Source organism: Phyllobates terribilis, unplaced genomic scaffold, assembly GCF_046119375.1.
Source record: "Phyllobates terribilis strain yellow unplaced genomic scaffold, ASM4611937v1 Scaffold_3__8_contigs__length_932513732, whole genome shotgun sequence".
Taxonomy (NCBI): domain Eukaryota; kingdom Metazoa; phylum Chordata; class Amphibia; order Anura; family Dendrobatidae; genus Phyllobates; species Phyllobates terribilis.
This window is the reverse complement of record NW_027362763.1, coordinates 344,006,913-344,022,197: the sequence shown is the minus strand read 5'-3', so window position 1 is coordinate 344,022,197 and position 15,285 is coordinate 344,006,913. Positions and strand designations below refer to the sequence as shown.

The following is a 15,285-nucleotide window of genomic DNA, read 5'->3' as shown; positions in this document are numbered from 1 at the left end:
GATTATATATTTTAGGAGCAGGAGTCGGGCCATTTTATACCGACTCCACACCCCTGATTTTAACCACTGTGAAAGTTAATGATATTTACGCAAGATGTGACTGAATCTGTCACTGTACAGCTCAACCAAATTAGCTCTTACACATTGGCCCAAATTAGGCCAAGTCTCTTGTGTACAGGAGATCTGTCCGCTTAGGCTAGGATCACACTTGTGTCATACGTACCCCCACTTTTACATAAAAAAGCGCAGCATGCTGCAATATTCTTTCAGGTAAAATGATGGCCACCCGAACAGAAACCAGAGGAACTTCAGGACCTCGGTATAGTCAATGGGGTTCATCTGGCAATGTTTGTCTCTGTTCGAGATTATATGGGGGTTGTCCATGTAAAAAAAAAAAATCGTAACATTTGTTCTTAATATAAATATATAATGCGCTAATATACTTTCATTTTCAAAAGTGCCCTGATCTCCATATATCAGCTCCAGTTATGGGCTGTTTCCTGCGTAATACATGGGAAGGATGCTGGCTCACTGCTCATTTCAATAGCTAAACCAGCCCCCTTTTTTAATCATTGTTGATATATAGACAAATGCCAAACCACCACAAAGGCTGTTCAGCTGGATGGATACATGGATCACTAGAAGAATACACCGGACGCATAGTTTAGGAGTCCTGAGTTATTCATGAGGATAGGCCTCTTCTTACCTCTCAGGGCAATGATGGGCAGGCTGCAGTATATGCTGTATACACTGACTGCAGACTGTCAGTCACTGCAAAGAGTGTTGAGGAGAGGCGGAAGAGCGCTCTCCTTGTGAATACTCGGGAAGGCATCATACTAATAAGAAAGATGGAATCTAGTTAAGATTTGAGATTTCTCCACTGCTCTGACTATTCAAGTTTCTAGAATAAAATTTAAAAATTGTCAAAAGAAATAAAAAAATTTGATTTATAAAACCTAGAGCAGATAGTTTTTTTGTATAAATACGGAGCTCAAAATGACCTGGGGGGAATGTGTTTATGTCTTCCTTATGTGTCAGTATACAACAGGTTGGGAAACTTAGGGCCATTTGTGTGTCTAATTGTAATTTGTTAATAGATGTACCTACCAGTGTGCCGGTGGGTGTGTTCCACTCCCCTCTCCTAACCACACCAAAGGAACCATCTCCAAGTTTCTCAAAGAGAGAAATGTCCTTTTCACTGATGAGACAGGTCAAAGCCTGCTGACCTTCAGAAGGTGGTGGGCTGGGAGGTTTGCGGAAAGTACTTTGTGATAGAGGAGAAAATTCGGAATCTGGGCGCTTTCCACTGAAAACCTGGAAAAAAGAACAATGTGATTATTTTTTTAGTCTGTATAAACGCGGGCCAGATCATTAAATAGTTATTCCCCTTTTAGACATTTATGACCCATCACTAGGATCTACAATACATGTCCACAGCCGCACCTTCATGCACGACCTCTGCAGGGACGTGGCCGTGGTCTCCCATCTAAAAATAGGTGCAGGTCCCTAGACTTAACCAGCCTTTATCAGACATTTAGGGCACACCCTATCCTGCCTAAAATCGGATTAACCGCACTCCTACATTACAAACTTCACACATTTATTACATATATTTATAAAACAGTTAAGTGGTTGGAATATTACATTTAGTTTTGACTTAAGCAGAATAAAGAGTCTGTACTAATGTTCACAGTTTGTAATCTCCTCCAAGTAATCAGAAGATTGCAAGCTGCAGAGCAAAGGTATAATTTAACATTTGCAGAAACTGAATGCGAATATTGTGATGTGGATCCAGGAAAAGTAGAGGAAATCTCTCATCTGGGATTAGCAGTTTCCGCTGCCAGATAGCCCTGCAGCTGGATCAATCCATCCTCTATTCTCTGACTGACTCAAGAAAGGAAATCCTGGGACAACTGCTGACACTTGTACAGTGTGTCACCACACCACCAGCCATGGCCCAGCACTGAGCATAGAGGGACATGCGATACTGAGTGGGTGGGTTCTATTTTCAGAGTAACCCCAGACCCAAAAATGCCAACACTGTAGACAGAGGACAGAAGAGTGAGGAATCACACAACAATATTAACTCATTCAATTCTTCACAATACGTCCCTGTAGCAGAACGCATGTTTGCCAATGTACAGACGGAGAGGGCAGGAAATGACCGAGCCTGGAGCACTTCCTTATAGTGTTCGGTTTTTTTTACTTTTAAATAGTAATTCTCACATATACAAAATCTTTTCAGAATGTCAGTAAAATTTCCATATTGTAAAAGGAAAACATCATATTGAGACGTAAAATAGAAATGCAACCACCCCCACCTGTCATATAGTATTAGTTAATAAGTCAGGCCGTATATAAAAAAGTGAAGGCACAAAACACAAATGTGCTTTCTAACCTGTACTAGTGTTATTCATACAACTTACATGATGAATAAAATGCTGGTCACACACAATATTGTCTGGTCATAGTCAACTAACTGCAATACATGCATCAAAATGGCTATACTTAAAGAAGCACTCATCCTATCAAAGTTTTTATCCTTTTAATATATTGCAGTCATGATATTACATAGCACTGTGTATATAATTGCTCATTTTGCCTTTCTACCCAGCTAATGCTTCACTTTTCTCTGCTCTATGTAGAAAAAGGAAGTCTCTCTTCCCTTCAAAAATCATTCCCCTCTTCAACTCCTGACCCAGCTGCTCCCTCCTCCCCCTGCCATAGACTGTTGCAGTGACTCATGACTTGTGCAGAGAAAATTAACCTCCTGTTTCTACATAGAGCTTAGAAGGATTCAGCTAGTCAGATTTTAATCACATAATGTCATAGACCTAATGGAAAAGAGAAGAATTAGCTGGATAGAAGGGCAAAATAAGCAATTGTAATTACACAATGCTATATAATATGATGACTGCAATATACTAAGAGGATAAAAACTTTGATAGGAGGAGTGCACTTTAATGGAGCATGCCATTTTTTTTATTGTCATCTCTGTTTGCAATCAGTAATGTGTGTATACAGTGTACTACAATACAAGCCACAATCTTCTGCCATTTCCAATGCTGCTCTGGTATCAAATGACTTCAGAAGATGCCATGGGAGCCAACAGATCACAAATGGGGTCATGCGATGCCAGAGCGGACCAGAATTGGAAAATACAAAAGATGGTGATCAGTAAGTATTGTATTACATTCTACACACACATTACTTATTGCAAGCAAAGAGGACAATAAATAAAATGCAGGAGGGCTCCTTTAAATATTCAGGCCTTTATTGGCCGACTAGATAATGTTAACTGCAATATGACATCATTCATTCGGGCTTGTACATTTCCCTGCTCTGAGGTTATTACTGCACAGCTTTGGAACTGTGTAAGGGAAGGAAAGAATAAAAGATGCTGCAGGGTAGATCAAGGATTAGCACTGTTGTCTTGAGGCACTGGGGTCCTGGATGCAATTTTGATCCAGGACAATATCTGCATGGTGTTTGTAGGCTCTTCCCATATGATCGGTGATCTTCACATTCCAAAAATATACCATAACAGGTTAATCTAAGTTGTGACCCCAATGGGGACAGAGACTGTTATGACCAATGACAATCTGTATACAAATTTGTGGAATTTATTGGCGCTTCAGCAGCTCTTATGAGAAATAAAATCATTGTGCATGCTGCCATCCACAAACCCAACCTGCCCCCATCCAGCTACATGACCATTACTTACTGGCCATCCACACTACATATACTCCTAACAAGTGCTAGGACAAGATCTCATTTCAGCAAGTCTAGCTTTTAAAAAAGCAATTGCCCCGCTGGGCTTTTCCACTTAATACTGTCAAAGGCAAGAAACATGTCCCAAAGATAATTCAGTGAATCATGAAATGCCCACCGCAAAAAGGCCATAAACCATTAGGGCATGTACACATGTATGTTTTTGGTGTTAACCCAGTTTGATCCCAAAAAGGGGAAAAAATGCAGGAAAATGCTGGCGGAATTGATTGTTCTTAAAAAAAAAATGGACCACAGGTAAAAACTAAACACATGATTTGAATGAGATTTTAGAAATCTCATTCATTTTGCTGTTATCATAAAAAAAAAAAATCTTGTATGAAAAAAACTACATTTGAAAAGGCCCTATGTGTACGTTCACATTGAAATTTTTTCTTTAAGTCTGCGTGCCCACGCTGCGGATTTAATGTGTTTCCACGGCACCATTGCTGCCGCGAAAATGCATTAAAAACGCTTGTTAAGTTGTCTGCCATGGTCCCCAATGCGGATTATTATTGCGGAAAAATCCACAGCACAACCATTAATTTTGCGGAATCGCGGCGAAATTGCAGCCATTGACTTGCATTGGACCGCATAACATCCGCAGGACTACACTTACACATGCGGATATTATGTGATTTAATGCGCGGATGGTACCCAGGTCTGGAGAAGAGGAGACTCTCCTCCAGACCCGGGTACATAGTACCTGTAGATAAAAAAGAATTAAAATAAAAATAAAAAAAAACATATACTTACCTTCTGATGGCCCCCTGTCTGCTCCCGGCGGCTTTGCTGGCTCTTCGGCTGCTCGCGGTGGTATAAAAGGACCTTCCATGACGTCATTTAGTCAGGTGACAGGTCACGCGACCGCCGACGTCAGCGGTCGCGTGACCAGTCACATGACTAAATGACGTCATGGAAGGTCATTTTTAGAGCACCGCGAGCCGCCAAAGACACCGGACGCACCGTAGTGGAGACAGGGGGTCATCGCATCGGAAGGTGAGTATAATGTTTTTTTTTTATTTTTCAACATTTTTATTCTTTTTTTTTTTACTATTGATGCTGCATTTGCAGCATCGTAACTTGGTCACACTATATAAATCCATGCCGGTTGCATGGATTTATATTGTGTGACCAAGTTGTCAACCACTTTCCAAGTGATCCTAAAATCGCTTGGAAATGAGCTTAACAACCCGCATGTTCATCGTGGGCACTTAGCCTAAATGTTAGAGAAAATCCATGTGAACTATCCAATGACTGAGTGCAATAGGAAATCTGGGCTGTCGTTCATATGGCCAGTGATTTTTCCAACAGATTAGAAAATTATTTCAGTTAGGCTATGTTCACACACGTTGTTTTTTTTCTGCAGCTAAATCTGCTGACAACATTTCTCTGGCAGGAAAACAGCTGCGTCAAAAATGCAGGTTTTCCTGCGTTTTTTTTCCATTGTCCTTCTGTCTCTATTTAGGCATGTACATAAAGTTCTGAGAAAAAAAAAAGAATCCCATTCTATTTTGCCATCAAAAACGCAGGTGCGTTTTTTGTAGCGTTTTTTTCACCACCCACTACTTCTTAGGCTGTGTGCCCACTATGCGTTTTTTTAAGCGTTTCCACAGAAGCAATTCCGCTGCAGAAACGCTTAAAAAACACTTGGTAGAAGGCCTGCCATGTTCCCCAATGATAATCCGCGTGTGCTGTGCACATGCTGCGGAGATTTCCGCTGCGTATTATCATTGCGGAAAAATCCACAGCACTGCCAATTATTTTGCGGAATCGCGGCACTTTTGCCGCCACTGACTTGCACTGAATCGCTTAATATCCGAATGACTACATGTGCACATACGGATATTAAGCGATTCAATGTGCGGATGGTACCCGGGTCAGGAGAAGAGGAGACTCTCCTCCAGACCCGGGTACCATAGTATCTGTAAAAAAAAAAAAGAATTTAAAATAAAAAAATACATTATATTTATCTTCTGATGGCCCTCGGTTTCCATAGCAATGCGTCCTGGCTCCCAGGCAGCTCGCGATGGTCTGAAAGGACCTTCCATGACATCATTTAGTCATGTGACAGGTCACGTGACCGCTGACGTTGGCGGTCGCGTGACTTGTCACATAACTAAATGACGTAATGGAAGGTCCTTTTAGACCACCGCGAGCCGCCCAACACACCAGACACACCGTACAGGAGACCGGGGGCCATTAGAAGGTGAGTATAATGTTTATTTTTTACCATTCTTTTACTATAACATGGTCACACTATATAAATCCATGCCGGTTGCATGGTGTGACCAAGTTGTCAAGCACTTTTCTAAGTGATGCTAAAATCGCTTGGAAAGCGCTTAACAACCCGCATGCGAAACCGCATGTTCAAAATGCTTCACATCCGCTTGTCCCTGGCAGGAAAAACGCATGTACAATCCACATGTACAATCTGCATGCGTTTTTTCTGTCAGGGAGATGCAGAAACGCTCATGAAAAATCCGGAGCATTTCAGCATTGTGGGCACATAGTCTTAGGCTATGTTCACACACGTTGTGTTTTTTTCTGCTGCAAATTTGCTGCTAACTTTTCTTTGGCAGGAAAACAGCTGTGTTAAAAACATAAGTTTTCGTGCGTTTTTTGTTGCATCTTTGCTGCGTTTTTTTGACCAGCCATTACTTCCTATGGGTGAAAAAAACACTGCAAAAACACGGCAAAAATGCAGGTGCATTTTCTGCTGCAAAAACGCTGAATGAAGTGACATGCTCTATTTTCCAAAAACCCAACCAAGGAACAAAATACAGCAAAAAAAAAAGCAACATGTGTGAACAGAGAATTCTGGTTTCTCATACACTTTGCTGGTTCTGCAAGAAACAGCTGAAAATTTGCATAAAAATCTGCTGCAAAATACACAGCAAAATATAATGTGTGTGAACATAGCCAGTGAAATGTCACTTACTGAAGTGGATCCTGCTCAGGCACCAATGCAGGTAGCCACACACGGTTTAGCCATCAATCTGCAGTCAACCTTGGATTTCTAGCATTGATTTCACGGCAAATACATGTTGGATTTTTCCAGTGTGAATGTACTAAGAGACATTTTCACTACAGAAGGTAACAAGATTCTTTCACAACTAGGAATTACTTTGTGGTCAATATTGGCTTACCTTACTCATCCAGGACTTACGTTTACACATTGCTTTCCGTCTTTTTACAGCCTCCCAAAGACGCCTCTGGCCTAGGAGGAAAAAGATCATTTAGTATCTGTAATATCATGTGTCCCACCATACTCACAAATGTATTAATTACACAGCCTCTTATTTGAATGGTCGACATGTAAATATTACATCTTGCCTGGAGCAGCCCCTCCAGAGGAAAGGTATGGCCAACTGGGGGGGTCTCAGAAGCTGGCCTGGGACAGACAGTAGATTGCCAGACCAGCTTTAATTGAAAATTAGGTTTTCTTGCTGAGGTGGCTGCTATGAGGAATGGTGAGCACATGGCTTTTCTACATCCAACTGTTTTGAATTACACACAAGTTTGCTTGATGCAGTTCCTCAAAAACATAAATCAGTGTTTTCCATAACACAATGGCCTTGGATTAATAAAAATAAATTTTGTCTCAATACCAAACCACATCTAAATATGGAAAAAATGAAATCAAATTAATACCAGGAAAGGCAAATTACTTTCTGAATTGCAGTTAAGTAAATACTTGAGGAAAAGCTGATGTGGCAGTATCATAGGAAGAATTCTGCAACCACTAATAAGACATAAAGGGGAGCAGTTTGCAATCAGTAATGGCCTAGATCGTCTCCAGTAACACTGTACACATATGCAACAGGAGAGCAAGGTGATAATGGGCAAACACATTCTCTAGAATAGGGTGTATGTGACTGTGCCATTTTCACATTTTCATAACTACCTCCAAAAACACTCTAACACCCCCTGCACTGGGGCTTATTACGTGGGCAGATCTATGTCTCATGATAATGGAGAACAACAGGAGCAGCAAATTAGGTGAGCCTTAAAGTGAGCCAGCGCGGACATCAGTGAAGTGAACGGAGTTCATCAGCTATGAACTCCGCTCACCTTATTCGCTAACATGCACAGCTCAGTGTGTCTGCTGGATGTCAGGCTGAACGGTCGCATAATGCCACCGTTCAGCAAGACATCTAGATGTAGCAGAGCTAAACTCGTCAAGGGACAAATAAGATTATCTTCTCGTCGAACAGGTAAGGAATATTGTGGTGTATTATTTTTTCTTTTTCCATAATAAATGGGTAAAAAAGGGGGTGTGTTTATTTCAATAAAGGAGTCTGTGTCTTTATTTCTATTAAATTACTTTATTCTGGCTGGATCTTATTTACAATTTGACTATGGAGTTAGTAATGGGGGCGTCTTATAGACGCCTCTCCATTACTAACCTCTGAGCTTGATGCCAGCTGCAAATACAAAGCTGACATCGACCCCAATACTATACCACTGTACCGGGGCAAGTGGGAAGAGCGGAGACTAAGCGCCATTTTATGGATGCACCATTTCTGGGGCGGCTGAGAGCTGATGTTTGGGGGCCAATATCTATGGCCCCTTCCCAGCCTATTAATATCAGGCCGCAGTTGTCTGCCTAGCCTTTGCTGGTTATTAATTATAAGGGAGCCCTGTGTCATTTTTTGTGTCGGGGTCCCCCATTTTAATAACCAGTAAAGGCTAAGTATACAGCTGTCAGCTGATATTAATAGCCTAGGAAGCTCCATATTTATTACCCCCCTTCCCAGGCTATAAACATCAGCCCCCAGCTGTCCATTTTCCTTCAGCTAGTTAACAAAATTTTGGGGATCTTATGTCATTTTTTTTCTGTAATTTATTACTAAAATACATGTACAGTAAGCTACACAAGCACTGTACTAATTATATCTGTCACTCATATATTTCTATCTATCATATATATATATATTCTATTGTGAACAGGGTCACACTGTAATTTTACTGTACTTGGCTGATGAAATGTCGGGTTTTCTTGGAGATGGGTGCATAAAAATCAAACAGCACACATATGGTCCATGTGCGGTGTGATTTTTTTCCACGCACCCATAGGTTTGCATTGGCGAGTCTTGTCCAGATATACACGGCCACTCGCATAATGCTGCGATTTTTTTCTCAATCCGATCTGAGCGGAGAAAAAAAAAAAAAATCACAGATGAGCAGGCAATCATAGAATAACATTAGTAAGAATGAAATCCGATTTTTTTATCGGATTGCACTCATCCGTTTTACTTGCAGATGAAAATGAGCCCTAACAAAGATTCATTTTAAAGTTGTCATATAAAAGTGCACTATTTAAAGGGTTCGAAACTACTTTAGAACATTAATGGTCTGTGGTTCATGCCGGCATCCTTCACATTCCGTAGGACAGGAAGAGAAATGTTTCTTCCTGCTCCGACTCTTTCCATTTGGTCAAAATGTGAAGGCTGCAGTGGTCACATGAGGACCCGCTATATGTTGATGCCAGGAGACCAGAGGGGAATACAATACCAAATGAGGAGGAGCAGCATCGTTCAAGTAGGAGAGTATAGGTGGTTTTATTTTGCTTACATTTCTTACTCCACCCTGAGCCCATTGAGGTCAAAGAGTAACTAAACTCTCTAACTGATTTTTCTTATTTGGCAAGCACTTGAATTGCCTGCAGATCGGTGGGCACCTGAGTACGATCTACTGATCCATACACTGGTCTATGTATACGCTTAGACATGAGCTGGGCACTCCTGTCTGCTGAGCTGCACGCTTCTCATGGGGGTTCAATGTGCGATCGGTGGGTGTCTCCCCCCAACGATCTGCAGAAAATGCAAGAGCCTGCTAAAAATAAAAAATCAGTTAGAAAGTTTAGCCACTCTAAATTTTACAGTAGTGGACAATCCCGTTAAATGGAAAACTTTAAACCAACATGCTTTTTTTTTAACAATTGTACCCCAAGCTCTCAAAAACCATGCACAGCAAAGGCACATAACTCCATTACATTTCAGCTGAATGAATCATTAGAGTTGAGCAAAGCAATTCTGTACACCGGTACTCCATGGTGGCAGGACCAGGGTCCGGCAAACTTTCTCAGCTGGCACATGAATGCAGGCTTCCTGGGGTGTCTCCGGTTTTCACAAGTCCCCTGCAATGTAATGACATTGTGGCACAACATACATCAAGGAGCCTCGTAAGCGCCAAAAATGCCCAGATGCCACCATTCGAGTGCTGGATGAGAAGTTTGTACGACCCTTGTCCGGGTGCCACGGAGTACCAATGTGGAGGCAGGACCAGTGAATCCATTGCTCATCTCTATGCGTCATTCAATGAAAGAAATAAACAGTAGGCCCATGATTAGTCCTGTGGTTACCGAATATCACTGGAGGTGACATACTGCTGCCAGGTAGACAGGAGCGGCACAGGGCACAATTGTTGATCGAACTATGCTGATAAATTATCTGTTGTAATAAATGAAGTACAGAATGACTTATATTGAGAGTAAAAGCTTACAGTTTCGGTCAGCTATCGAGCACACTAAAGTACATTAAAAATTAAAATATTTTTTTCATAGCTAATGTGAACAGGTAATTAGCAAACCTAAGTTGGCTCACCAGGCCGGCCCATGCCGATTTTCTCCAGATCTTCATTCTTGACGTAATCAAAATGAGAAAGACGCGTGATGTTCAGGTCATCACGTATACGTAGGAAATACTGCTGCAGCTGCACCTCGCTCAAGAGCTCCAGAAGCCATTCTGAGCCCTCATCTGCCTGCATGCTACTGCCCAACCTCTGTGAAAAAAGCAAAAATACCTAAATCAGACACTTGTCAGATATGTGACTCCATGCATGGAAACCTTATATGGCTATAGAGAGGCTTTTATTCATTCTAATTCCAGAGTCAGATCTTCCTTGGCGTGTGAAAACCTGTGGGAAGCAGAGGGCTCTAAAGAGAAGGAGATTAGGGCCATAAAACCTGTCAACACTGTCAGGAGAATGGCCTGCGTATGTGATCTTTCCTGTGAAGCCAAGAGCCTGTGTAAGTTTTCACACTTCTCTTAGACTTCCATTTGTTATGGGAAGGCAGCACAGGTTGCTGCAGCAACAGAAACAGATATATACTATATGATTATATTGCCCTATACATACAGAGCACAGAAAGGCTCTCCAGTCTAGAAGAGTAGCGTCCTGGACCCAATGTAAAGTGTGCTACCATGCCCTCACCTACCAGGTACAAGCCCAGAGGAGGTAGCAGCAGCCTGTGGCCACTACAGCCTAGCACTGTTTGGAAGTCTACCTTTGTCAAGCTGATAAAAGCCATTTTGACCTACTGACAACAACATGGATGCCAATACAGTTCCTACAAGGGTTGCCACCCAGCTTTCCCACTCCCATTAAAGTGGTTTCTTGCTTTGGACAATCCCTACTTGCTAGAAGTCCTTGACAATAAGCAGATCACAGTGTCCCTCTGTTGTGACCACCAGCAATCAGCTGCAATCTGTGGGGAAAGCTGTCAGTAAATCTGGTTTCCCTGCAGCGCCACCTTGGGGGAAACTGAGCATTGCACAGTTCCTATTCCAGTAAATGGATTGTATGAGTAACATAATACAGGAACAGTTCTTCAGAGCGAGAGATCCTGCTCTTTATCACTACTCCCCATTGCTACTCTGGCCAAGAGATGAGGATCCTACACAGAAAACCCCCAAACAGAACTTAGAATGTTTTTTTCTAAAATACACAACCCATTTAATAATAATTTTATATCTATAGTGCCAACATATTCGGCAGCACTTTACAATTAAGCGGGGCCATGTACAGACATCACAAAGTAACACAATTTGGGAGTTACAGGAGGAGTGAGGGCTTACTATCTATAAGGAAATAGGGGGACACAATAGGTAAAAACTGCTGTCCTGTATGGTCCAGCCATCATAATAAATAGGGCATTTCAAGTACAGCTGAGTGATTCGGTCACCAGCCAATATCTATCTAAGCTCAGTTACCAAGTGCATGGAGGATGTGTAGACAGATGAATAGGAGCCAGATTCTGAGGAAAATGTAGAGATAGGGAATAGTTAGATTAGTGAATTGAGGTGATAGGCCTGTCTAATGAGATGTGTTTTTAAAGAACGCTTAAAAGTGTGGGGCTAGGTATTAGTCGGATCGTGCAGAATAAAGCATTCCACAAATCTGGTGCAGCATCTGAGAAGTCTTGGAGACGGACGTGCGAGGTTCGGATTATGGAGGATGTTAGTCTTAGATCAGTTGCAGAACAGAGAGCATGGGTAGAGAGATAGGCAGAGATGAGGAAGGACATATAGGGTGGTGCAGAAAGGTGGACAGCTTTGTGGGTGAGAGATGAGTTTGTATAGTATTCTGCAGCAAATGGGCAACCAGTGCAATGACTGGCAGAAGGTGAAAGCATCGGTGTGTGTAGCTGCTGAACAGAAATATGACCCTGGTTGCCGTATTCAATAAGGAATCATTCTAGTAATGCAGTCTAGTTATATGTCTCTTCTTCTAATGTCACTGTATGATTAGACAGGCTTTCTGTTTAGGACTGTAGGAAAGCTGTGAGCTGGAATAATCATCATATTGGTTTATTACTTAACACCGAGCTTTCACATAAGAGGATAAATTAGGGGCTCAAAAATTCTTGTGAGTTTTAAAGTAGTTTCCACTACAATAATAATGGTAACCTATGAACAAGCTAGGTCATTAATAACAGAAAGGTGGAGGAGACCAACACCCAGCTCCCCATCAATAAGCTGCTGCCAACTCCATGTACAGAGTGTGCAGAGCAGAACACCCTTGCATGGTCACGGCAGGGGTGCTGGCTGTCAGACCACCACCGATTTTATATAGATCACCTATTCTAAGAGCAGGACATCAATATCATTGTAATGGAAAACCTTTAAGCTGCCCAGTAAATCAGAATAATCACAAACACTGAAGTAAAACCTATATTGCAAATGACTTTTAGCAAGGTTGTAGCCACTTTCCTCATGATATACAGTACAGACGAAAAGTTTGGACACACCTTCTCATTTAAAAAAATTTCTGTATTTTCATGACTTTGAAAATTGTACATTCACACTGAAGGCATCAAAACTATGAGTTAACACATGTGGAATTATATACTTAACAAAAAAGTGTGAAACAACAGAAAATATGTCTTATATTCTAGGTTCTTCAAAGTAGCCACCTTTTGCTTTGATGACTGCTTTGCACACTCTTGGCATTCTCTTGATGAGCTTCAAGAGGTAGTCACCGGAAATGGTTTTCACTTCACAGGTTTAATAAGTGGGATTTCTTGCCTTATAAAAGGGGTTGGGGCCATCAGTTGTGTTGTGCAGAAGTCTGGTGGATACACAGCTGATAGTCCTACTGAATAGACTGTTAGAATTTGTATTATGGCAAGAAAAAAGCAGCTAAGTAAAGAAAAACGAGTGGCCATAATTACTTTAAGAAATGAAGGTCAGTCAGTCTGAAAAATTGGGCAAACTTTGAAAGTGTCCCCAAGTGCAGTTGCAAAAACCATCAAGCGCTACAAAGAAACTGGCTCACATGAGGACCGCCCCAGGAAAGGAAGACCAAGAGTCACCTCTGCTTCTGAGGATAAGTTTATCCGAGTCACCAGCCTCAGAAATCGCAGGTTAACAGCAGCTCAGATTAGAGACCAGGTCAATGCCACACAGAGTTCTAGCAGCAGACACATCTCTTCAACAACTGTTAAGAGGAGACTTTGTGCAGCAGGCCTTCATGGTAAAATAGCTGCTAGGAAACCACTGCTAAGGACAGGCAACAAGCAGAAGAGACTTGTTTGGGCTAAAGAACACAAGGAATGGACATTAGACCAGTGGAAATCTGTGCTTTGGTCGACGCAGAAAAGGTGAACGGATGGACTCGACATGCCTGGTTCCCACCGTGAAGCATGGAGGAGGAGGTGTGATGGTGTGGGGGTGCTTTGCTGGTGACACTGTTGGGGATTTATTCAAAATTGAAGGCATATTGAACCAGCATGGCTACCACAGCATCTTGCAGCGGCATGCTATTCCATCCGGTTTGCGTTTAGTTGGACCATCATTTTTTTCAACATGACAATGACCCCAAACACTCCTCCAGGCTGTGTAAGGGCTATTTGACCTAGAAGGAGAGTGATGGGGTGCTACGCCAGATGACCTGGCCTCCACAGTCACCAGACCTGAACCCAATTGAGATGGTTTGGGGTGAGCTGGACCGCAGAGTGAAGGCAAAAGGGCCAACAAGTGCTAAGCATCTCTGGGAACTCCTTCAAGATTGTTGGAAGACCATTTCCGGTGACTACCTCTTGAACCTCATCAAGAGAATGCCAAGAGTGTGCAAAGCAGTCATCAAAGCAAAAGGTGGCTACTTTGAAGAACCTAGAATATAAGACATATTTTCAGTTGTTTCACACTTTTTTTGTTAAATATATAATTCCACATGTGTTAATTCATTGTTTTGATGCCTTCAGTGTGAATGTACAATTTTCAAAGTCATAAAAATACAGAAAAATCGTTAAATGAGAAGGTGTGTCCAAACTTTTGGTCTGTACTGTACATATGACATATTTGGAGTTGCAGCTAAACCAGTACATTGCTGAACATGATTTTAAAGAGGACCTGTCACCAGGTCAGAAGTGGACAGTGTTTGTTATTATTTTATTCCAGCAGCTCCCCTGAATATTCAGTGAATTTTTTTTTAATTTTCTTTTTTTAACTTGCCATATGGACGCAGAAATACGGTCAGGTAGAAGGCAGGAAGACATCCAGCAACCACAATGGAAAGGACTATAAAACATTTTTAATTAATAACTTTTAAAATATCAAAAGGGAAAAAAAAACACTATGCGCCTACATGTTTCGATTAAAAAAAAATAATAGATTAAAATCCTTAGTGCTCGAAACGAGAAGGCCTAATGGATTTGTTTTTTATTTTTTCCCCTTTGATATTTTAATAGTTACTAATAAATAATGGGTTTTTTTTAGTCATTTCAATTGGGGTTTCTAGATGTCTCCCTACCTTCTAATTATTTTCACTCGGGAGCCGGCCCGTGGTCTCTGCCCATGCACCACACCCTTATCAGATTGACCGATACCAGGACAGGGTGAGCTGATGTGATACTTTTTATTTGCCTTTGATCCAGAAATATAGGCTTATTTCTTTTGTGCTAATTTTGCAGACTTATCCCAGGGGCATTGCCCACTGGGTAATAATGCATCGCTGCCTAAAGACACCCCCCAGAGAATCCTGTGGGCCCCGACCCTTGTAAAGGCCATAACAATCAGCGCTTAATAAAAAGGCCCATATCTCTAGAATCGTTCGGCAGGTTTTTTTTTTTTTTTTTTTTTTTTTTAAAAAGGGAATACCCCGGGGAGCAGTGGGAATAAAAGAGCAATATCCGGCCACTTTTCACTTGGGGACAGGACCTTTTTAAGCCAATAGTTTCCAGGCTCTTCGCATTCTGAACTTACTATCTACCTATGTGTTAATGTCAACAAA

The 15,285-nt window shown here is 41.6% G+C and overlaps 1 protein-coding gene across 8 annotated transcripts in view; it reads right to left on the bottom strand.

Moving 5' to 3' along the window:
- TNK2 (tyrosine kinase non receptor 2) overlaps positions 1-15,285 on the bottom strand; it is a 191,398-nt gene that overhangs the window by 36,281 nt on the left and 139,832 nt on the right. For 7 of the 8 annotated variants that reach the window (XM_073675216.1, XM_073675217.1, XM_073675214.1 and 4 more), the window contains 3 exons: positions 10,377-10,554; positions 6,918-6,988; positions 1,108-1,314 (listed from right to left, as the gene is read on the bottom strand). In XM_073675216.1, the coding sequence (XP_073531317.1) occupies positions 1,108-1,314; positions 6,918-6,988; positions 10,377-10,539 (441 nt within the window). In that variant the 5' untranslated portion in view covers positions 10,540-10,554. Of the gene's footprint in view, positions 1-1,107; positions 1,315-6,917; positions 6,989-10,362; positions 10,555-15,285 lie in introns of those variants that run through there. The other variant, XM_073675219.1, reaches the window with a different exon arrangement.